The sequence below is a fragment of the Chamaea fasciata genome, unplaced genomic scaffold, assembly GCF_029207755.1.
Source record: "Chamaea fasciata isolate MVZ Bird 193981 ecotype frontalis unplaced genomic scaffold, bChaFas1.0.hap1 SCAF_1, whole genome shotgun sequence".
Lineage (NCBI taxonomy): Eukaryota > Metazoa > Chordata > Aves > Passeriformes > Sylviidae > Chamaea > Chamaea fasciata.
Genome location: NW_027094086.1, coordinates 52523886 through 52547866, shown reverse-complemented (window position 1 = coordinate 52547866; position 23981 = coordinate 52523886). Strand labels below are relative to the sequence as shown.

Below are 23981 nucleotides of genomic sequence, written 5' to 3'. Positions count from 1 at the left end.
CTTTTCAAAAGCCTAATGAAAAAAAAAATTCTTGTCCCGTAATTTCATTAGAACAACAATGACAAAACAGATAAAAACTATAATTTGTGAGTTTTTTCTATAGAATTTCAAGCTATGATGATTTTGAAGGAATGGGATATGGTCTCTTGTTCATTCACCAGTGGTTTTGTAGTAAGAAGAATTGCACAGAGACATATTGACTTTGGCTTTTACTTATTTCATCCTCATTATTTAATGTTCTTAGGTGGCAAGTTGCATTTTGGTGTTTAAATATTGAGCATTCCTGAAATTATTTACTGCAATAATGCAAAACCTTGTGGGAAACATCACAGACCCTGACCCTATAACCAACAGTTTCCTGCCATGTGGCTTGCATCCACACTCAGTGAAACATGGCACTGACAGTAGGTGTTCACAGGCATGCAGACTGGGAATACTGATATTCCCCACTCATTCTTTTTGGAACACTGCTGTAACTGCAGCATTCTGAAGCATGTGGCTCTTCATCTCAGTAAACGGGTTTGTGGGTGTATATGTACATACATTGAAGTCACTCAAGCTTGAAGTTTTTAATTTAGATTTTTATTGTTATTTTTATACCACATGCTGTAATTTTATTGTGCAGAAAGAGGCCTCATTTTGTCTGTTGTAGGAATTAAAACAGTCATGATTTTTGGGTTTGAGTAGAACAGATAAGAAACGTCAGTGAGGATTTCCTCACTGACTGTCATTCACAATCTCCCTTGTAGGGAGTTGTAGTTCCTCCTGTGCTTGTGGATTATTTTTGAAGTCCCACAAAGATCAGAAGGAGTTAGGACCACAATCTTAGATTTTCCTGAGTCACACAGTTGTGTCTGATGTAGTGCAAAAGATGGTGACTGCAGCTGTCCTGGGAGCTCTTTCCCTCTGAGCACAAACAGATGATGAGATCATGCTTTCTCCTGCATGGCTCCTCTTCTGCCACCTCCATCTTACTTCATGAGAAAAGCCTGTACGTCCCTTTTCTCAATAGGAGGAAGCCACATTTTGCAGTACAAGAGCAATCTCCCAAGTCCAGCCTAGCCACAAATTGGGTAATTAGTAAAACTTGGTCTCTTCAGGAAGCCTTGAAGGTGACAGACACACCACTTGCTCCATTTTGATGTGTGCAAGAATGCATTATTGCTATTCAATCATACCTTTCTTGAGCTGTAAAAGGGATGTAACTGCTACAATGGAGTGTCCCCTCAGATACACTTGAACCTAAAAATTTTGTAGGGAGATCAATGTAGGTTTATTTACTTCCAGATTAGGCATTCCAAGCCTGAGTGAGTGCTCCTCTGAGCCTTTACAGAGCTGCACGGCTGTAGAGGTTTTTCCTAATGTCAAACCTTACCCAGCTGATCCTCTGCATTGACAATTTCTGTTGCTGACTTCAAGATATCTTTTTATGAAAGAGAACTGCAGACTACTGGCTCTAAAAACACTTTCATCTCTTCAGCGCATTTTAAATGGGCCTTTTTGGAAGGCTCAGCACCAAAAAGTTCATTTGCTTCATCCAGGAAATTTCCAAAATTTCTTTTCACCTCAGTGCAACAATTAGAACAGCTGAAGTGGAATTTCTGTCCTGCTGCAGGATATTCATTGATCCTAAAATCATAAGTGGGCACATGAGGCACAAAATTCCCTCTGTGGGGGAGTTTTAGATGGCAAAGTTATGATCCAAAGATCAATTCTGGCAAATTTCACAGCCTTACCCTGAGGTTTGTAAGTACTTACATGTGGTCATCTGTGCACACAGGATCTGTGTAGAATTCAAGGTATGATTGAATTACAACAACTGTTACTTTTCCAGAGACCTGTAATGATGGATAGATATAATTTTATATAAATATGTATTGCTCCATATATCCAGATTTTGTAAATTTTCATCCAAGTAACTGTTCCTTCAAATATTTCAGCTTAAATGTGGAAAATAATTACCAGTTTTCACTGCTGAATGTAATGCTGTGATTTTTATTTTTCTCTTGCTCATTACCTTATTTTTATTTCTTTTTTTTTTCCCCTTGTTTGTTCATGTAGGCCTGTTGCCATCTGAGAAATAAAAACATTGCTTCTGTTCAAGGATATAAGGCCTAGCTTTATTACTGTGTACCTATGCTGTATCAAGGGTTCAGAATCTTTCTGAATCCATGGGCAAAAAATTGAAACTCATTTGCAATCATGTTAATAGAATCTGAGTGATTTGTTTTAAACAAGCCAAGGTTTTCCATTACCTCATCAAACTAATACCATCCCATTGCCTAGTTTAAAGGATTGCCTCCGTGTTTTAAAGAGAAATTCTGTATTTTTTGTCCAGTGGTACTGTTCATGTGAGTTAATTTACTTACCTGCTGGGCTTTTTTAATTCCCTCAAATAATCGTAAGTCCCCAATAAATTTAGACTTAACTGTAATTTTTCTCTAAAAATGCAACCTTGTAACTTGACAAACTTCAATCCTTTTCTTTACATTTTCTTCTCATAGGGATGCTTTCCTTAGTTCTTGTATAGTTCTTATTCATGCCCAAAGTATTGCAGACTAACATCAAATAAATGGCCTGAGACGTTTTCATCTCTTTCTTCTTCTCTGTTTTCACCTCTCCTGGTTATGAATTTTTAAATGGCTGGCTACCTGTTCATAGGTCTTGGGGGAGTTGAGAATAGAACTTTCCAGCAAAGTAAGAAAATATTTTGTTTCACTTAGTGGTCAGAAGTGGAAATTATTATTTGTTTGAGACGGATAGTGAAGAGGAAGAGGAAGAGGAAAAAAAAGAAGAGGAAGAACCTCGAAAAAAATCTGCCTTTCAGGTAATTTATGGTAATTTACTATCTCATTGACATTTGGAAAAAAAATGTACATTTCTCATAACACAGGCTCATATGTTAAAGCTGCCAGTTCCTCTAAAGTAGTCCTGAAAGTATTGGAAATTAAATTTCTTGCCAATTTAAAATGTAAGTTTGCCTTATGCTTTAAGCATTGCCAAATTCTTACTGAAACTATACTAGAGTCGTATCTTCTTTCATTTATGCCTGAAGATAACAAAAATGTAAAAAACAAAGGTTAAGAACTCAAGCTTTACTTTTTTCTGCATTACCATAAAGGCAGTTGAGGAAGTTGACTTGCCTCTGATGCTACTGTGCAATGCCTCCAGGGGTTTTTTAGTTTTGTGGAGATGTTATCATTCCATGTGTAAATAATCCCCAAAATAAGCATGTTTTCATGGAAGAGAATACATACTTAATTTAAAAAAAAATATCATTGAACCTAGTGGGCCAGAGAAATGTATCCTTGGGTTAGAAAGAGCTTTACATTTAAAGTAACAAAAGGACACTACATTAATTTCTTTTCTTTCATTTTCAGGGCAGTGTTAATTAATATATTTGCATTTTTAGTGCCAGACTGTGCTGATGTAGGAGGATATTGTAATGTTGAAAGGATATCTGAGGTTTCCTATCTGATTTCCTCCATATGGACTGGCTGGTGTTAGACAATTCCAGATACTGAATGCAGTGGCTTAAATGAAAAACGTGGGTGAAGAAGTTAGTGAAATACTCCTACATCTGGGATTGCTTTTGCTTTTATAAGAATAAAGTTCCACTTGTGGAAGAAGTTTTTGGGAATGCTGCAGAAATTTTTCAGGTCTGTAACTTCAAAAGCTTAATCAAAGCAGCAGCTTTTTCCAGCTGAGTATTCCCATCCAGATGCAACCTCACATCACTGCAGAGCTAGTGCATTGCAGAACATTCAACCCAAGCAAGAGCAAGAAACTGCCTCCATGCTTTTATATTCCCTAAGCCAAAACCTTTTAAACAAAGCTTCCCAGACAACATTACTGAATTACAGGGAGAAATGTTTTATTTTATTCGTTAATAAAATGTTCCTTTGGTTTATATACTAACACTATGTTACATTGCCAGTTGGTTACATTTGCTAAACTACCTGCATGGTAATGACATGGGAAAAAAAATCTGACCTTAATAAGGGCAAAACAAATCTAGATCAAAATAATGTGATAATTAAGTTTTGTTTTCTAGTATTGCATTATTTCTTAAAATATATTTTGCATTTAACTTACATTGGACCATAGAAATGGCTCATGACTTCCTATGTTATTTTTCTTCCTGGTTTTCTTGCAGGTATAGAGGAAAGTTTGCATTCTTATTTCTGCTGATTTTAAAAAAATTGGTGACAGCATTTTGTTCAGATGTGCTGGTACCCAGCACTGAGTTAAAGAGTTCCAAACTTGAGGGCAGAAGTTAACAAGGTTTTTTGTTCATCTCAGTTCTGACGCTGTTGGTTTGAGGATGGAGGATCTGTTCATTATTTCAAAATTTGATCAGATGTCCTGGATAGGTGGTCTGTTATACAGTATGTGCAATATGAAGACGCTGAATGACTTTATATAAGCAGAGACTGGTATAAAACAGAGAATTGGTTTTCTTCATAAAAAGTTTGTTCATCCTATGGTCATCATATTTTCTTCACCTTCTATCATCATGCACAAGGTCTTAGTAAAAATACCAGCCAAGTGAACTTTGATGTAGATTCTGTTAAAGAATTATTTGAATGTATGATTTTTCTTTCAGTGTAAATTTTGTGCAGTAGTCCCTTCAAGGGTTAACTTGGAGATTTTAAATATTAGAGAATGCATGCAGTAAAGGGTCATATTATTGAAACTTTAATGTGAACAACAAAAATGATCTTTATCTCATATTGAAGTTTATGAATGTAAATTTGTTCATAGTATTCTAGATACAGTAATTAAAGAGATCCTTTTTATTAATATTTTCTGCTTTTCTACTAACTACTCTTGCTTTTTCCTTCTTTATAGAGAGCTATTGGGAAATTTGCTTCAGCCATTTTAGCCTTGCCAAAGTCTATCATTAAACTACCCAAAACTATTCTTCAGTATTTAATCAAAGCGGGAAAGGTACTTGACATTTTGCAAATGTTCAGTATGTGACCCATCCCATAGTTCCTGATATAGTGTGTATATGTATACCTCTGTCCTCATCTGCATTTTTTCTCTTATATGAATTAATTAAAAAAAAAAAAAGATGACAACTAAAGTCTCATTCCTTGTAAACGTAATGCATTTCATAATTTTGGAGTGGTCAAATCACAAGCAAAGTAGTCTATCTTTTTATTTTATGTGTAACCCCAGAGAGAAAATGCAGACCCAAATTCTTATTTTCTTTTGATATTGATTTACGAGATAGATCAAGTTGCGTGTTTCCTATGGACATAGTGGTATTCGATCTCAGAAAGCTGGTGAAAGGTTTGTTAGACACACATTCTGCTCCAAACTGCTTTTTAGCTCTTTACTCTTCTGGCCTTTATCATCACAAAAAAGATTTGTGCATCTTCTCTCTTGTCCTGCTTGAATACATTTAGCATTTCTAACTTCGGGCACTGTGTATCATTTTCCACTCCATATGTAATGTGGCTTTTGTAAGGAGTGAATGTTACAGATTAAGAGTACCAGCTCCAAAGCCTAAAAGATACTAAATTGGAAGTGTGTGCAGTGGTAGAAATCTAAACTAATATGCTCACAGAATGCTCTTAAAACACCCGCTGCTTAGCATAGGTAGTTACATTAAATTTATAAATCAAATTTCCTTTCTTTATTCTAATTTTATACCCCCTTCCAAGTTTGCCTTTTAGCTCTAATTTCTTCACTCACACTATAATTGTGGCCAGTGTACACTTTCACAGTTAAATGACAATAGAAGATGTTGGCAGTTCCTGACTCCCAGTAAAGTAATATGTGTTAGCTCATTTAAGTATCACCATTCCCCCAGACCACCTGCATTAGAGAACACCTGTTACAAAGCAAAGGGAAACCTGGGCCTCTGATCCCACATATTTTCTCATGTGGTGCTTGTTTTGAACAACTCAGATGTATAAAAATAAACTACAGACTTTGAGAGATTTGGAAGAGGATCTTCTTTTTAAGAATACCAAAATAATTTCCTCTCCATGACTCTATGCATTCACAAAACAAAACAAAGTCTTTTTCCCTTTTAAATTAATTTAATGCCAGTTTAATAGTTTTTAAAGAATACTTTAAATGTTTCAAAACAATTTGCGTAGGAAAATTCTAAAAATATAAATAAATCAAATAGAAATTTTAGCATTCTGTCCCATGAGTGGCAATTCCAGCTTCACTGAGATCCATGTGTTGTTGTCATCATCTGCATGTTTGTGCTGTGAATTTGTTGGATAGAGCTGTTTTGTTGGTGTGCTTTTTCAGCCTCTGGCCTGCATCTGTGTGCTTCCCTGCCCTGTCTCTGTTAGTTGCCTATGTTGCTTAGAAATAAAAGACAACTAAGATAATTACCATTTATCAATGAAAACCTTTAAATGAGCAAAAGAACACCTTCTGCATTAAGAGTTACTTTAGTTTCTGTTATTGACTTACATTTAATGTCATGTAGGGATAAAAGATATGAGTTTTGTTACTTTTTTTCTGTAACCTTACTTCACAGCTGAAGCAGAGCTATTAAAAAGTTAGTTTTGTTTTGTTTGGTTTTTTTTTTACACCACTGCTATATAATTTCTAAATAGTTTGAGCCAATTCCATGCTTCCTGCAGTCACACAGGTCAACAGACTGTTGATCTGAGTGAGTGTTGTGAGCAGGATTTTGTCCCATAATATACCCTGGATAAATAGGTAAGTATTACTGTCTTCATTTTACAACTGGAAAAACAGTAGCAGAAGATTTCATAAGTGACTTATCTGACACAACAAAGAAAGGCATTGTTAAAATCAGGAAGCAATGTGAGAAATTCCTGACTGCCAGTTTTGGGGCTGTGTATAGATTACAAATCTGTAAACATTACGCTGGGCCCTACAGAGCGGGAAAAATATCAAAGCTGTGAAAAATACAGTTACCTGTACAGGGATATCTCTGTATCTTTTGATGCTTCAATTGATGGATTGCAGGACTTTCTCTAGAAGTTTTCTTTGCTTGGCATCTTGCCAGTAAAATGATAAGGTAGAAATATAGAATTGAGAGATTCAAACAAGGTAGCCCATATGCACAAAAAGGTATTAATTCCCAAAGTTCAGAGCATGAATTTTTGTGGGTTCTAATGAAATTTGGTCACCCACAAGTATTTTCATGTTTGTTTTTACACTTACAAAAATAGTAAATGAAAAGTCAGCAGATCTGCAGGGAAGGTGTTTGATTTGGGATTGAAAGTATTTCCTTGCCCCCCCGCAGGTCTGAATGCACTTACTCAAACTATATAGTCCTGCTTGTGGCTTATTCTATGGCTTCCTTTGAGAACATGAGGAACCTTGATACAAATGAGGTTTTTTCCTTCCAGTTTGTTTATCAAGCCTGGATAACTGACCCTAAAACAGCTCTACGACAGAGGCGCAAAGAGAAGAAAAGTTTCGGTAAAGAGAAGCGAAGGCGAAAAGGATCTGAGGATGGTAGGTAACTTTTTCTATTTTAAAAAACACATTAACTATTTCCTGTTGTTCCTGGTTGTGAAAGGCAGATGAGGTTTAGAGGGCAAGTGCTCTCAGTGCTGGCTAGGAGCTGAAAAAATGAGTTAACTTTGGCTGGCTTTAATTTTGGTCTTTTCCTGCACCAGCCCATGGCAAGGTCAGCCGTAGCCACGTCCTTCTGTTCTGCATAGCACACTTTGAGGGAGGCAAAGGGGAAGTTGCAAGAAATGGAGTTGCAAGAAATGCCCAGAACTTCTGGGAAGTAGGAGGATTCAACACATTGCAGAAAACATCAGCTATGTGAAAATATTTGTGGGAGTACTTGCAATAGTAAATTGTAAAGACATAACTTTATAAAGCAAATAACCTGGTACTTAACAGCATTTTTCCAGAATATGAGTGTAAATTACCAGTGTTTGGCCAGAATCAGGCAGAGGGAGGACATTACCCTTTCACTCCCTCATCTTCTAAAAAGGTTTATCTTTCTGCCCAGGTGTTTCTAGAGTTTATCAAAGTCACTCTTTTTGATGGTAAAGTCATGTGTATTCCCAGGGAAAGGTGTTGAAGATCTATTTCATGAGGGACTTCCTGATGAGCTCTAGTTCGAGTGGAGTTGTAAAAAAAGTTTAACGCAATAGCCACATATTATTTATTTTGGCCATATGTCCTATACGCTGTTCTCTAAAGAAGTTTGAGTTGATACATGAAAAAGAATATAAAGAAAGGTTTTTTACTTTCCATGTTGCAGTCACTAAGGACCCCAAATATCCACAACCCCCTAAATTCAGTAGACAGCAAAAGGAAAGTGTGCAAATATTGATTATGCTTTACTAGCAGTGTAAAATCATTTATACCCCTGAAAAAACCACCAATTTATAGGTGGTTTATATATCTTGAACTTTTTCTCCATTTTTTTAGCTAGACAATAGAAATTCAAAAGCTTTTCTAGTTGGTATAGATGGGGAAAAGAGGGGCCCATACAGGCTTAATCAGCTAGACATTTCCTCTGTTTGGCATCTTCACCTGTCAGAAAGAAAAAGCTGTAAAATTTGGCTTCTGTCACTGAAACTGTAGCTGCAGTTATTGAGCATTAGATAGAAAGAGGATTACTTTTTTGCTCTTCAGTTCTGCCTGTAAATCTGCCGCACTCATCTGCTGCATAAATAAATAGGCCTAAATAAATACATGTGGTGGTGTCAAAACAACTCTGCTGCTTCATGTCAGCCTGAAGGTCCCACTCAACTCCTTCAAGTTTGCTGGGCCAGAGGCAGGAGAAGATCAGAGTACTGCTCAGTTTGCCCTTTGCAGGAGATGAAGGAATGAGCTCAAGTGTGAGTCAGCAGAAGGTGAGACTGCTGAGTGTGGCTAAGGAGTGACTGAGAAAGTGTCTGGGCTTACACCAACAGATGATCTCACTCAGCAGCCTATCTAGTAAGAAAACATCATTGCAAATTACAAGAGAGGGATGGTCATCCATGAACACCTTTACTGGTGCGGTTGTCCCTTCACTTGAGTGCTTTGGAAATGGAAATAAGCTTTCTGTTATGGTGGTAGGTGAGGATCCAGTTGCTACTGCTTAGTAACTGTAGCATTTTCTAGCTTGAATGGCATTTACACCAGCCCTTCTGTAGGTGTTACACTCACTGGTCTGCTCCTTGTTTGCAGGAGGTGGCAATGATGCAGACTGTGAGGACAGCGAAGAGGAACCTGTCAAGAAGAAATCTGATGGACCAGGTATGAAGGCGAAGAGTTTCTCTGCTGTTAAAATGTAGTTGTGACCAGTGGCCTGTCACAGAGACAGAATTACAGTGATCCACTCTGACTGATGCACTAAGAACTTCCTAACTGCTATCAGATTTTCTATTGCAAGATTTACAAGCCTTGAGCATAAGCACTTCTAGTTCTGGATTATTATCTACTCCACTCACTCTCTAAATACTCTAGTAAATACACCTGCCAGCTCAGACTTGATCACTGCTGTGTATTTTACTTATAGAACCACTTAAGCTAAGATTCCAGACCTGATTACACACAGCCCTGTGTTAAAATCTCCATTGATTTTGAGTATGTTTTAGCAAGGTTAGTATAATGCTTTTCTTGGTACTTATCCATTCAGCAAGCCACAGTAATCACCTCTAAAAATTATATGTTCCTAATCTTACATGTTCTCATTCAAAATCAGACTTAGGGCAATTCTGTACAACAGAAGAAAGGCCAACAGTTTTAAGGATCTTGCCCATTCAAATTTTTCCTACAAAGAAATGTTATATGTCATAAATCCAAGCTTGGCTCCTTGTTTCTAACTGAAGTAAAAGAAGAAAACAGACTGTCTAAAGTAAATCTTTACAATGGATTACCTTGAGTGAGCCTTTATCATCAAAAGCTCTTTTTTTTTCTCTATATAAAATTGTTTCCCACAGTTTCGGTTAGAATTGTGTCCGAGTGACTTACAGGGTTGAAGAGGCTAAAAGGATGTGGGAGATATCATTTCTATCTCACAAGAGCAGTGGTGTCAAATAAATGAGCTGCATTGCTATGAGAATGGTATGGGAGGGGATGTTGGTGGGTTTTTTAATTATTATTTGCTGGCAATGCAGTTATCTGTCTTAAAACACTGAAGTGAATCACACAAATGCATCCCTAGAGATGTACTGCTGGTGCTACACAGGAGTTAGGGGTAAAAAGTGGAGCTTTATAATTAATTTATTTTGGAAATAATAAATTTAAAGTGCTTTATGTTTTTGTTGAAATACTTTGGCTGTTCCTAGGTAAAATTTGTTAAAGAAGATGCCTCAAAAAATTAGCCAGTAATTAGTAATAAATCATTGGTATCATTAGTAACCTTAGATTTAATCCTATCTCACACTGTCAGGCAGACAGAAGCTTTCTCTGCACAAAATTAGTATTTGTTTCCCTTTCTGAAGATGTTTAGATGCAATTGATCCCCAAAAGATTATTTTTAAAAATTTTCAAAGAACAGCAAAGGTGCCAGAACAGCTACAGTGTAATTAAAAATGTATGCTAAGACACCTTCATCCCAGGGAGAAAATCACCTTTCAGATTAGACTGGAAGTACTTGGCACCATGGTGAGACTATGCCAGGACAGTGGTGGTCGGTAATAAAAATAAATTTAATCTGAGAGCAGTGACTTCTCCTGAAGTCTATAGCAAAAGTTACATGTTAGAAAGGAAGAGTGTGGGTTAAAAAAGAATATATGCTATACATTTCTGTGTATGTGTGCTGTTCTCTTTTCACCTACTCATAATATTGTCTGGAATTCAAAGGTAATGGATGGTCCTTGAAGTAGAAACAGCTTTATATTTAGTTTTAAATGGCAGCTTTTTCTCAACTTCAAGATCTCCACATTGAATGAATAAAATTGAAGTGTATAGCTCATAAAAATAACTCAAATTTAAATGACATAGAAAAGGCCAGAAAAAAAGGGCAAAATATTATTGAAATAGTTATATGACCAAGGGAAGGTTGCTAAATCCTCTTATGCTCAGCACTAGCAGACCAGTTCCATGGCACTGCTCAAGTAAATGGGGCATACTGCTACTTCAGCACCCACTTTCCAGGAAAGAACCACTAATGATTTTTTTCCCCCTAGTTTCTCTACACATAAATGTGCATGCAACAACCCTGTCTGTACAGGGGAATCTTTTACTTTACTATAGCTTCCCTTTTGCAGTCTTTGTAAGGAGCTGTGCACTCATTCTGCAGAGTTTTGCATGCCATCTTGTGGTGCAGCTAAGAAGTGAGGTTGTTGAGAGCATCATGCATGGCAGATTATTGACAGTTTTCTACTATTTCTTAGGCTGATTAATCGAAAATTTGTCTTTATACCCAGTGCTCTGGGCTTTGGAACCTAGCAGGGACACCTAGCTCTGGAAATGGCTATTGGAAATATTTTTTTTTTAGTATTTCGTAGATTCATGGAAACATAGAATGGATTGTGTTGGAAGGGATCTTAAAGGTCATCTTGTTCCAACCCTCCTGCCATGGGCAGGGACACCTTCTGCTAGATCAGATTGTTCAGAGTCAGCCTGGCCTTTAACACTTGCAATACTGTATGAGAACTCTAGTGTGGTATTTATGTTTGTGAGTGGATAAAAAATAAGTTGAAAGTGCTGCTTTTTGGGTGAGAAATACCATTATTAATGGCAAATGAACTACTGAAATGAGAAATTAACTGGAGACAGATATGTTGAGCAAAAATAAAACTACTATTGTTGATATACACCCATAAGCCTTATTCATGGGAAAGTGTACTGTTTTGCCAAAATGGTGCAAGAACAAAGTTTTATAAATTAATATTTGTCCTAGTTGTGCTTGTTGATCTGAGATCATTGATGGCACAGTACAGCCTACTTTGATAAACAGAGGCTTTGAAAACAGTAAATACAGAGAAGTGTGATTCAAAGTGATGTAAGGTCAGATTCAAAGACTGCTTAGGCAGTTTAGACATTAAAATTCAGCTTCGGTTCAAGCACAAAAGGCAATGTCTGTGCAGAGAGAAACATTCATAAGTAATTAGACACTGAAGAGGTTCAGCTCAACACACTGATTGAGCACTTGTTGAGATCACAGGACCTGTTTATTGTTTAATTCTCTCAGGAGATGCCCAAATCCTTGGGTTTCATTTCACAGACTTGTGCATGCAGTGTCCCTCTAAAATCAGGAACTGTTTATTTGACTAACGGTTGCAGGACCAGGGACTTACAGGGTGGAAAAGGGATTCCAGATGATAAGCCTAGGCATACAGTCAGGAAAATGGTCCAGGACAGCCAAAAGGCCTCCAGCCATCTTCAAAGATTCCTTAGTATGACAGGATTTTGCAGCCTGGATTATTATTATCTGACAATAAAAGAAAAATGAATCTAACTCCAGGCGAAAGTAAAATAAAAGGTATTTCTCTTCATTAACTCTCTGTTGCTTTTGCTCTCCCTTAGATAACATCATCAAGAGGATCTTTAATATCTTGAAATTTACTTGGGTCCTTTTTTTGGCAACGCTGGACAGTTTCACAGCTTGGCTTAACTCCATCTCCAGAGAGCACATTGATATCTCCACTGTGCTCAGGATCGAGCGCTGTATGCTCACCAGGGAGATTAAGAAGGTAACGCCTTCAGTCTTTTCTGTCTGCTAATGCCATTTCCAGCTTGGTGAAAAATGAAGGACTGTCTTTTCAGATCATAGCAGTGAGGGGGAAAATTATGAAAATCTCATATACACATGCATTTTAAAAATAAGTCTGGACTTTCTTACTGCTTACTGTTTTATTAATCCTAAAATAATAAATTATTTGATTTATTGCCTGGACACAAAACAAGTCAGGGAAAAAATAATTCATTGAGAGGTTGATGTAAGGTTTTGGCTAAAACACTTCTGTAGTATAGTGTGGTTCTGAAGGAACACAATAGATTCAAGAAGGTAGGAAAAGGCTGGCATTTTAAACAGCTCAAAAACTACCTCAGTCTGCATATTTCACTCTTGCAGATCAACTTGCACTGGAAATGACTGACAACATAGAGGCATGCATTTTTTCAGTGAGAATGGAGTTATGTGTTCCTTCACAAGCTAGCTGTATATGAGCAAAACCCATTATTAGTAGAGATTAATGTTGTTAGTGTAAATAGAAATGTATCATCTCCTTGTATTTGGAAGATCTAAATACAACTCTTATCCTTTATGCCAGGCCTGCAGTGGAGCTAGAATGTAACTTGTGCCATCATTTCAGAGTCAGAATGTCATAAAGGCACCAACATTTACCACTGAATAAGCAACACAAACATATCTAATTACACAAGCTTGTACCCAAAGATACCTTATTTAAAAACCTGAGTGTCAAATTTTGTTCATAAGAGTTCTTAATTTTTTTTTCACAAAACATCAGAATTTGAGTATTGTAGTTTTGGGACACTGTAGAGGATCAGAGCTGAAGTACTAGAAACTATTAAAATTAGTAAAGGAAACACAGGCAATATTTATACTTCTTTTGTTGTCTTAGCTGGAAAAAGTCCTTGCATAAGGCTTCATTATAAGTTAGAAAAATTACTGTTCAAGAATAGCAATCTCCCCTCTCAGTGTATCACCTGAAGTCAATGAAACCGCTAGTGAAATGAGTTGGATGTGTTTCTGCCTAAGAACTGAAAATTCTCAGTTTTATTCCTTTGATACACCTTTAAAATTCTGATTACAATATCATAGACAGAAAGAGTTGATTCTGTGCCCAGATCTGGTCTAACAGTTAAGAAAACTATCTTTTCATGAACTTTCTTGATTGTGAAGTCACAGGGAAAGAGTAAAGGTGTATTTTTTCAGGGTTTTCCATCTGTGTCCATAATTCATGAATATTTTTTTATTTTGGGACACTAATTAAAATAGATCAGTTTGTACATGAACTCTTTCTTGGGCTTTTTTCTGTTCAAAAATTCTGCTACTGGCCACTAATAATTGTTCCTAGAGTCAGTAAAACTATCTAAAAGAGATCCACCAAAAGTTGCTGGAGTGCAGATGGAGTCATGGGTGCAGCCCACTCCTCATTCCCATGCTGAAGGATCTGCAGTCCATCCAGCAGGGTTGTGGTGGCTAAATATAGCCTGAAACCATGTGGGTTGCTCCAGATTTGCTTGAAAACCAAACATTTTGAGCCATGCTAGGTTTAAGTCAAAATCTGACTTACAGTCTGGAAAGGCGGGAGTTAGCTATTTCCTAGGATGGTGTTTGCACAGTCCTTAATCTGTTATTTGTCAAATGACAAAAGAAACTGCCTTCTCAAGTAATACACCTCCCCCTGGCCATGCATGTCTACCTCTACTCTCTTCCACAGGGAAATGTTCCAACACGGGAGAGCATCCATTTGTACTATCAGAACCATATGATGAAACTTTCTGAGGAGTCAGGACTAGACTCAATTGATAAAAACCCCAGTCAAGCTTCTGGTTTGCAAGCATCTGAAAGAATGGATAGTTTAGATTCAGCAGCATCTCATGACAGCATCTCCAGGTATTGATTTAATTTTATTCTGTGGAAGACAGAGGGATCATGCAGTAGGTGTAATATTAGATATTGTCTAAGTACTGATGAACTTTCTAATCAATGTTGAATTCTTTTTGATTTGTCCATGCCATCTTAATAGTGAAAATTACTATATGTTACTATTCCTTTATAGTGACGGGCTCACTTGTTGGCTTAACTTCTTTTCCACTGCATGACCACCCCACTGCTTTTAGTTTCCCCAAGAATTAGGAGTCATTGGCATTCTGTTCTTTGTGAAAAGAAATTGAACTACAAGAGGTGCTGAGGATGCTTCTGTGATGGTTTAGAATTTCAGACATGTAATTTGGGGAAGGTCATTCATGATGAATATTTTGTCTTTGTAAAATAAATTGTTATCTATTGTCCACAAATCAGAAAAGGCTTTGCATTGAAAGAGATTCTGCATTTGAAAGAACAAAATCCCCTCTCATACCCACAGGGCAAAAACCATCTGAAGAGCCTGGTTTCCCAACTACCATGATTACAGTCCAGCAGAGCTACATGTTTGTTAATCAAATATCCCAACTAGTTCAGGAAAACCACCTTCCTCATTCTTTTCTGAAAACAGATGCCATCAAGTCCCTTGCCAAAACTGCTGCCTGCTCTTGCTGTTTCATGCACACAGAGGCACACACATTCACTTCCTTCTCTTACAGAGGCAGTCTGTTCCCACCATGTCCCTGGAGTTCTTGACTTTTAAGATACTGCAGAACTTGTGTTACATGAGGGGGAGAAGGGAGGGCTTAGGAAATCCAGCTGTTTAATAATTCCTGGCCTTCTGCTGTGTCCTGTTCTTCTGTGTATTGTGGCAGTATCAGATTGTGTTTGATACTCCCAGGAAACTCAGAAACTTCTGTGTACAGTAAATTATGCATAGCTTTTACTAATGACATATGGGTAGATGTCAGCAGGCTGAAAATAATGAGAGGGTGTCTTCCCTTGTGATAGTATTGAAAAGGAAGAATAAGAGAGTGCCTATGAGTATTATGCTGCAACAAAATACCCACAAATTGCTCTTCAGTGAGCACTGGCCTTTGAGAGGTTCACTCCAGTAAAAACACCAAATCTGAGCAAATCTTTCTCAGTGGCTTGTTGCCCAACTGAACAACACCTTTGTGTTTTGTCTCAAAGTTTTACAGGAGTCAGATGATGTGAGAAAAATGTAAAGTCAAATTCTGTTGCCAGCTGACTTGGACCCACTTTAATACCTGCAGGGCAGATTTTAACTCCACAAAGTTCAGTCTTGCCTAAGGAATGAATATTAATGTCAGTCCTGCTTTCATTAAATAGTTTTTGGTCACCCTGTTTACTGCAGATAGAAGTTATAATTGCTATACAATCATTAGCAGGAGCTATAGCCATAAAAAAAAGGAAGCCAATTTCAAAATTAATTATGAAAAAGAAAAACAAGTCTTGTAATTTTAATGTATAGATTCTGCCTCTTCAATGAGATGGTATCCAATGTTGAGCTCAACTTGTGTTTTGTGGTTTTGTTTTTTTCAGAATAACAACCAATTTTTCACCCTGATTGAAGCACACTTGCACATTTAAAATCTCTTTTCAAAACTCAAAAATTCCATGATTCTGTGGAGATGTTTTGCAACAGAAAAAGTTAAATCTTTCATATGGGTTTCTCTAATCTCCATTTCCTTTGAAGATATCACAGGGTTTATAAACAAAGGACTAGTAAAGGAAGAGTTATGACTGATTTCTCTTATCTCAAATTCTCTTTCTGGTAATGAACAATCAAATATTTTTGCACTGAGTATTACAAATTGTGGACATCTGCTATAATAATAGAGGAAGCAATAATGAGTCTGTTGATTGAATGATAATGCCATCTGTCTATTGGAGCACTCTTGCATATCTCTTCAAGGGATTACAGAAGTGCCTATGTAGTTTTTTAGAAAAGTGAAACGTTTTAAACTTCTCATGAGTTTTTTGATTGATTTTTTTTAATTGCCCAAACAAGGGCAGGTGGCACTTTGTATTTTAAAGTAATGATTTCCTATAAATGTAGAAGTGACTAATTAAATCTAAAACATCCTTGTGATCGTGGATCTCAGGTTGCAATGGAAAACTTTTGGGAAGGGGCAGAGGGTTTCTATTCTGGTTATCCTTTGGTTGCACTACTAAAAATTCTGTAGTGCCAAAATTCTCTAATGGACAGTTGGTCCCTGTGTAAGGTGACCATGCACACAGGAACGCTGAAGCACAGAAGCTATTCCATTACAATAAGATAATTAATGAGCTATTCAATTATTATATCCTCAGTGCTCAGGATAGGAATTACTGTAGGTAAACACTGGATAGCCAAAGAGAAAAACCCTCCTGATCAGCTGCAGGAAGTGTAAATTTCTTATGAAGTTCAGAGCTGACCCTCATAAGTCCAATTGAAGGACGTTGTTCTCAGCCTGGATAAGGCTCTGAAAGGACTTGTGTTGAGTGTCCTTTGTGGTTTTTTGTGGGTTTTTTGTGCGTGGTGGTTTGTTTGTTTGTTTGTTTGTTTTTTCTTTTTTTTTTCTTTTAGTGGGGCTGTCATTTATTCTCAGTCATTTCTCTACACAGTAGAAACTATGAGGCATTCATAGGGTATTTGTTTGTTTTCTCTTTATGTATAAATACTCTCATGTATCCTAAAGGCAAAGCACAAAGTTCATATGGGCCAGGGGAAGGGACTGATGCTATTCCTTTACCAAGCTCTTTGAGGAACACAACCAGGATAGATTGGGATATAGCATGGCAGAGTATTTGCTGCAGTTTGTTTCCATTTGAGTGATGACCTGTTTATTAGGTTAAAAACCTCTGAATTTCAGTAAGATGATTTGGAACTTATTAAAACTAGCTGACTGTCTTTCTGGGGCTTTGCCTACGATTATGTAATACCAGCTACACACAGGTCCTAAGTCAGATTTCAGGTTATCTCAGGTTTTGTATCCAGTTCAGTTTGCATTCATTTTTGCCCATCACAAATAACATTTTCAGTTTCTCACTCTGCCTTTGTGTAGACTTTTATAGGAGCTAAAGGAGGGAAGCCCTGTCAGAGTGTTTAAGAGCACCACCTTTTATCTGTGCTTTCCTCACTAGAAGGGAGAATAGGGCTTGAGGCAGGGGGTACTGGAGAGGTAATTTTGCCTAGGGAAGCAGAAGAAAGGATGAAGTGAGAACCCTTGTTTGGGCTGGATCAAAGTCCAGTTTAGACTGGTGACTGTTAGGGATTGATTGGAATTTTTTCTTGGAGGCCTGGGGAATGTAGCAATACAGATAATAAACAGATAAGGCCAGTCAGTAATTAGCCCATGGACAGAAAAAAAACAGAAAAAAACCATAATTCACCCACTAAGCTGAAAAGCTCTGTGAAGGGTAAATTTGTTTAGCAAAAAGGAAGTCATAAACCTAAAAATTTCCTACTCACTGAGGATAAAAACATCACTACAATATATGTATGCCTATTAAAAAAGAATACCTGATCAACTTCGTATAAAATGTTTGAACTTGGGACCTTTAAAGAGCATTCAATTTAAAATACGTAGTCATTGTATGATTTTAAGATGCTAATGCTTTCAAGGTCTCCAACACAAATTCAAAAAATCACCTAGGAAGATACATTTGGATCAAGTTTCTGTGAAAGGCAATGACTTGAGTCAACATCAGCTTTGCCCAGTATGAATCTCTCCACTTCACTGGTGTTCTCATTTCCTCCACATTTGGAAGCATGATCCTAAAGCACATAAATACACAGACTGTGCTACAGGTGACAAGTCACACACATATCCTGATATTCAAGGATACAGTGCAGCTGCTCAGACAGTAATTATTCTGATGATTCATTCTTCATTTAAAACAGCTTTAAACCAGACAAACGTTTTTATCTATTGGGATTAATAGATGCTTTTCCTTTGATTTTTCTGGGAGCGAGGTAAGAGCTGGCATGTTTGGGAGGGCAGCTGGCATATGTTTTTTCCATTAAAAATATAGGAATGGGCATGTGAACATAAACAGCTGCTGTTCTTAAGTCCCTTGGACAGTTCCCTTTGAACTATGTCTGCATTTAAAATCCCTCAACACCTTATTATTAGGTGTTGCCCTTCAAAAGAATAAACTCAGCCTTTGAGATCTAAAATGACACATACATAAAACATCGTAGCACATAGACAGAAAGGTCGTCTGCAAAACTGTACTGTCTGCTTGCTGCCATCTTCCCATATTTTAGCACCAGAACCTCACAGATAGAACAGCCTGGCTATATCCCATGTTTTTATGTGTGGAGGGAAACCTCCTCCCCCAAGAGCCCCTCAGGTTAGTAACACCAAGCTTCATCACACCTGCAGGGCAGACCTCCTGGGCCCCTATCATAAACCATGCACCATGCAGACGGCCCTCCAGGTTTTGTCTGGAGGGCCTTGTGTGCCTTTGTGCACACACAGAAATAATGAAGTGGCTTGTAAGGGGTTTTGGCCAAGTGAACTGGCGGTACAGAAGTGCCCCTGCCATTGAGGCAGTTCTGAAGGAAAATGCTTCACAATACTTTTGGTGATTCTTCAAAGGCCAAGGTGTTTTTAGCCTCGGTCAAAAAAGCCATTCTGTCTAAAAAGATCATCTGTGAGGGCAGGCCTAAGAATAACTGCTTCTTCTCTCCACGTATTTTGCTCTTTCCTCCCCATTTTCCAAAAGGCAGTAGTTGCAGACTGTAACTTCTTGCCAACACATTTTTTCCTCACTTCAAGTTAGCAAGACCAAATGAACGTGGAAAACGCCACTGCCCTTCCTTTCTGACCTCTTACCCAATTCTCTGTGTCCCTGGACAAACATCATGCTTGCCAAGGAAGCAAATCCCCTGTTGCCACTGCTCAGGTGTAATACAAATGCAGTCAAAAGAAGAAAAATAGAGTGTAAATCCTGAATTTTGGGGTCTTTTCCTCTTTCATTCTATCTGAGAGACTCAGGCAGGTCACTGCATGTGTTAAAACACCAGGTCACTCAACTCATTTCATAGACATCTTTGTTTGCCAAGATCTTTACAGAAAAAATAATCTTTTTACCTACCATATGTCATTAATGTATTTGCTTCTTCCCTGTTGTTCTGTTAAATGCTTGTATTTAATTATGTACTTTCTTCCTCATAACTCATCCAGTTCTTTTCTCCAGTTAAACATGAATGCTTAATGTATTGTGTATATCTCTGGTGTCCTGTTGTATTTGATAAGTGAAAGGAGATAAGGGTTTATTATATCTGTTCTTTATTTCAAGATGTGCATGTTACCAATTTTGAAATACTCTTAAGCTGTGATTGAAATAAATGAAATCTTCTGGAAAGAATCATCAGGGCTTCCTAGAAAATACCAAAATAAAGCCATCCCATGCAGAGCAGGTTATATTTGGCATGCATTTACTGGCTAAGTAACATATCCGATTTGGCTCTTTGGTTTGGAAAGAAGATTAGCCAATGTCTGACAGCTATTTTTCTATTTGTGGAATATAAGCTTACTCCGTTTTAAGAGCTCTTTTAGGAAATTGGCTTGTACCTGTGTAAAAAGGTTCAGCACAGTATATCAGTAATAAAACAGAATTTGTACAGAGGAGGTCCCTTCTGAAAACATCCTTGTGGAATCTGGAAATTTCAGGGGTAAACAAACAAAATAGAACCGGCTCACATATATAAGTCTGTTACCCTGGAAAGCATGTAGAGCACCATGTTGGTTCCATATCTGCTTGAATAGTGAACAGCTGGCCTCCTATATCCCCTATGTGAAATTAACTATGACTAACTAACCTGTGCATAGAAATGTGTTTCCGTGGTAACTCTACATAAATCCTTATCTTCTCTCTGAAGCTTTTTTTCTCTGTGTCAGTGTTTAGCTGCATGGCCAGCATATCTGTTTACTGAACCATGTGTATGGTACTACCATTTGTATTTAACACTGTCTCTATAACTGTTTGCGCTGCTGTAGCTGCTACACTGAAGCAACCATGCTGTTCTCAAGGCAGTCAACCCTTGATGATTTAGATGGACCAGACTCTGTTCCTAAAACAAGTGAGCGCGCTCGACCTAGGCTTCGTAAAATGCAGAGCATGGATATGTCCTCCTCATCAGCTGACAGTGGCAGTATAGTGTCAAGGTGCTTAACTCATGCATGCTTTGTTCCCTCTTTGTTTACCCATACCATTATTCTGACAGCAGTGTACGTGGATCTGTCTTTGCAGACACGTGGTGTGCAGAGTGGTTCGCATGATTACAGGAAGCTTTACTCCCTCCTGTGTCGTGGCACAGTTCTGAGATTCAAAGTCAGGATCATGATCTAGGATTCATTTGCTGTTTCACTTCTTGTTCTGTTTTTTGTTTTTGTTTTCATCCTCGGTTCATGTATTTTTTTGAAGTTGTTCCATAACATTACGCTGGGTATATAAAAACAAGCTAAAGTCTGTATTTATTCAGCTAAAAAATACTCTTATTTTCAGAATTATTGAGTTGATGCTTGTTCATAAATTGGAAGCTAGAAGTTAAGTTTCTCAGCTAATCAGTTATCCTAAATATGAACTGAGATGTGTAATTTTAGAAACTAAGGCACCACTGTGCCAGTTTTTCAATTTTTTATTTTCCTCCATATAGGAAAGATTTTGAAATATTTTTTGATTACTTTACCATTGATTTACAGTAAGGTGTTGGAATTAAGAAAGGGAAAATAGCTATGAAAAAACAGCAAATAATATTAACATCCAATGCAAGAGAAAACTATTCAGACCTGTTCAATCACTTTTTAGCAGGTAAACCCCAGCTACTTACATGACATTGGGAAGCAGTGTTTCAATCATTTAATAAATATTATAAATCTGAAATTTTCTGTAATTTTGCATCATTGTTTTTCAGTTTTGAAAGTGTTTGACAGTTTTTTTGGATTCAATCAATTTTGAAATTGTGGGATTCTATGATTTTGCACATTTTAACCAGGATGAGTGCTACTGTGAATCATCGAAACACACATCATCAGAAGTGTTACATGGCCTAATTAAAGCTCTGCTGCAAATAACGTGATCTGACATAACCACAATAAGTTTGGAAGCAGTATGAAAGAAAAAAAAAAGGAAACTTAATTTTTAATTTTGGCAGAAGATGGTAGTGCCAGATGGCTTTGCCAATGCCAGTTTTCTCTAAAAGATTATAGTCAATGTGAAAATATGGCCCCACTAATTTCACAGGAGCTATGTGAAATCTTCTTGTGTCTCTGTTGAGATACAGATATGCAGCCAGCAAAGACACTGAGTTGGTGCCTGTTGTCTAACCTGTGGAGAAGGAGTGGAGTGAGACTAAAAAGAAGAGAGATGTTCAAGGGGAGAGGAAAAAAAAATGCTTGAGAAGGAGAGCCACAAATGTAATCAGAGGGCTGGAGCACCCCTCCTAGGGAGACAGACTGAGAAAGCTGTTCATTCTGGAGAAGAAAAGATTCCAGGGAAACTACAGAGCAAACTTCCAGTATTTAAAGCATGGCTACAAGAGAGCTGGAGAGGGACTTTTTACAGGGTATGGAGTGATAGGACAAGGGGAAATGGCTTTATATGAAAAGAGGGCAAGTTTAGATTAGATATTAGGAAGAAATTCTTCATTCAGAGGTGAGACACTAGAACAGGTTTCCCAGAGAAGCTATGGATGTTGCATCCCTGGAAGCATTCGAGGTCAGGTTGGATGGGGCTCTGAGTGACCTGGTCTGAGAGATGTCCCTGCCCATGGCAGGGAAGCCGGAACTAGGTGATCTCTAATGTAGTTTCCTGCCCAAACCATTCTATGAGTCTATGCAAAGCCAAGAGTAAGGATGGTGAATCCAGCAAAGAACTGATCAGAGTGCATCAGAGAGTTGAATTCAGAAATAGGTACATACAGAAGTAAAGCAGGCAGGTAAAATATAAGGAAGGCTGTATTGAAGAACACAGGGCAATCTAAAGGTAAGCAAGACACCCTGTTACTGGGACACTTTTTGTAACTTGTTTTGTATTTCTTCATGCTAGCACGTTACATGTTCTTTTATATGAATCAGAGTTGACATGTATGTATTCAGTTCATGTTCCAGTTGTATACAACACTCATACAGTGGTTGTTAAAAGCACTGTGTTTAGAAGGAATCCCATGGCTGCCTATCCTTCACCATGGAGCATGTCTTAAATAGATCTAACAGCAAGTGTTGACTCTGTTCTGAAATGTTTGACCTGCCTTCAAAAAGGCATTGTAGTTCTCTTGTTGATAATATTCATTTGCCCCTTGCTGGTGTTAAAGGATGGTGAATCACTGTGAGTTCAGTGGGATGTCATTCAGGGAACAGATGGACCCAGATGTTCCGTCTGTATAAGAGAAGATCAGGATGTTATGTTTTCTACCAGATCATATGAACTTTGAAGGCCTGGGAATGCAATGAGGTTGCTCAGCTATCTGCATAAAGGTACAATTAACAAACTTTGCTTGATCATGAGTCTTGTAAAACTCAGCTGACTCTCTTCATCCATCTCCAACAGTGAACCCACACAGGTCACCATGCTCTATTCCCGTCAGGGGACCACAGAAACCATTGAGGAGGTAGAAGGGGAGCATGAGGAAGAAGGAGCTCATTCTGCATCAAGGTTGGAGGAAGAGGAGGTGGAAGATTATAGCCTGGATTCAGAAGGAGCTGCATATACTCCTGATACCGATGTGCCATTGTACTCCACAGTGGACAGCAATGCAGAAGCTCCACCTTCCTATAGCAAAGCTGTCAGCTTTGAACACCTTCCCTTTGGCTCCCCAGATGACTCAGCTGGGAAGAGCCTCATGATGGTGAGCCCGGATGACAGTCGGACGGACAAACTCGACACGATTCTGCCCCCACTGACGCACGAGCTAACAGCCAGTGAGCTGCTCCTGAACAAGTAAGAATCCTCGACCAGGAAAAATTGTTGATCACAATGCGTAAAATTTTGTTATTACTTTGTTGTTTTGTTTTGTCTCATAACTAGCCTACAAATTCTGATACAGACCTTGTGCTAAGTTTGGCTTAAGGGAAGAAGCTCATTTCCTGTGCAGTTGTTCTAATTAGAGATTTCTAAAGTGACTCAAATTCATCTTGGAAGGAATCTCTGCTTTCTTCCTAGATGCCATATTTAATTGTCCTGATTAGCATTGAATTTCTGTGCTGCAGTATTCTTGGGGTCAAGGGCTTTCCTAAATATTCTTTGTGGAGAGGTCTCTTTTCCAGGCAGCTGTGATTTCAAATGAGTATCCTCCAGGGCTATCTGGGAAAATGTTTCTCCTTTAATTATTTTGGATTACTGTAAGGAAAACTCTGACCTTTGGCAGTTCTTGTTTAAGCCAGTGGGAGCTGAGGTTTATGGAGAGACACCACCTTGCTAGGTGCTTTCTTAAGGGAGAGGACGTTCCCTTCTTTGCCCCTTAGACACTGCTCAGCAGCACAACCAGCACTGAGGTTGGGATGGTGCC

The 23981-nt window shown here is 38.0% G+C and overlaps 1 protein-coding gene across 5 annotated transcripts in view; it reads left to right on the top strand.

Moving 5' to 3' along the window:
* PIEZO2 (piezo type mechanosensitive ion channel component 2) overlaps nucleotides 1-23981 on the top strand; it is a 287338-nt gene that overhangs the window by 243129 nt on the left and 20228 nt on the right. For 2 of the 5 annotated variants that reach the window (XM_066183542.1, XM_066183569.1), the window contains exons 34-41: nucleotides 2724-2827; nucleotides 4852-4950; nucleotides 7353-7461; nucleotides 9145-9213; nucleotides 12433-12599; nucleotides 14313-14488; nucleotides 20473-20640; nucleotides 23024-23413. In XM_066183542.1, coding sequence (XP_066039639.1) covers nucleotides 2724-2827; nucleotides 4852-4950; nucleotides 7353-7461; nucleotides 9145-9213; nucleotides 12433-12599; nucleotides 14313-14488; nucleotides 20473-20640; nucleotides 23024-23413 — 1282 coding nt within the window. The remainder of the gene's footprint in view (nucleotides 1-2723; nucleotides 2828-4851; nucleotides 4951-7352; nucleotides 7462-9144; nucleotides 9214-12432; nucleotides 12600-14312; nucleotides 14489-20472; nucleotides 20641-23023; nucleotides 23414-23981) is intronic. The other 3 variants (XM_066183579.1, XM_066183560.1, XM_066183552.1) reach the window with 2 other exon arrangements.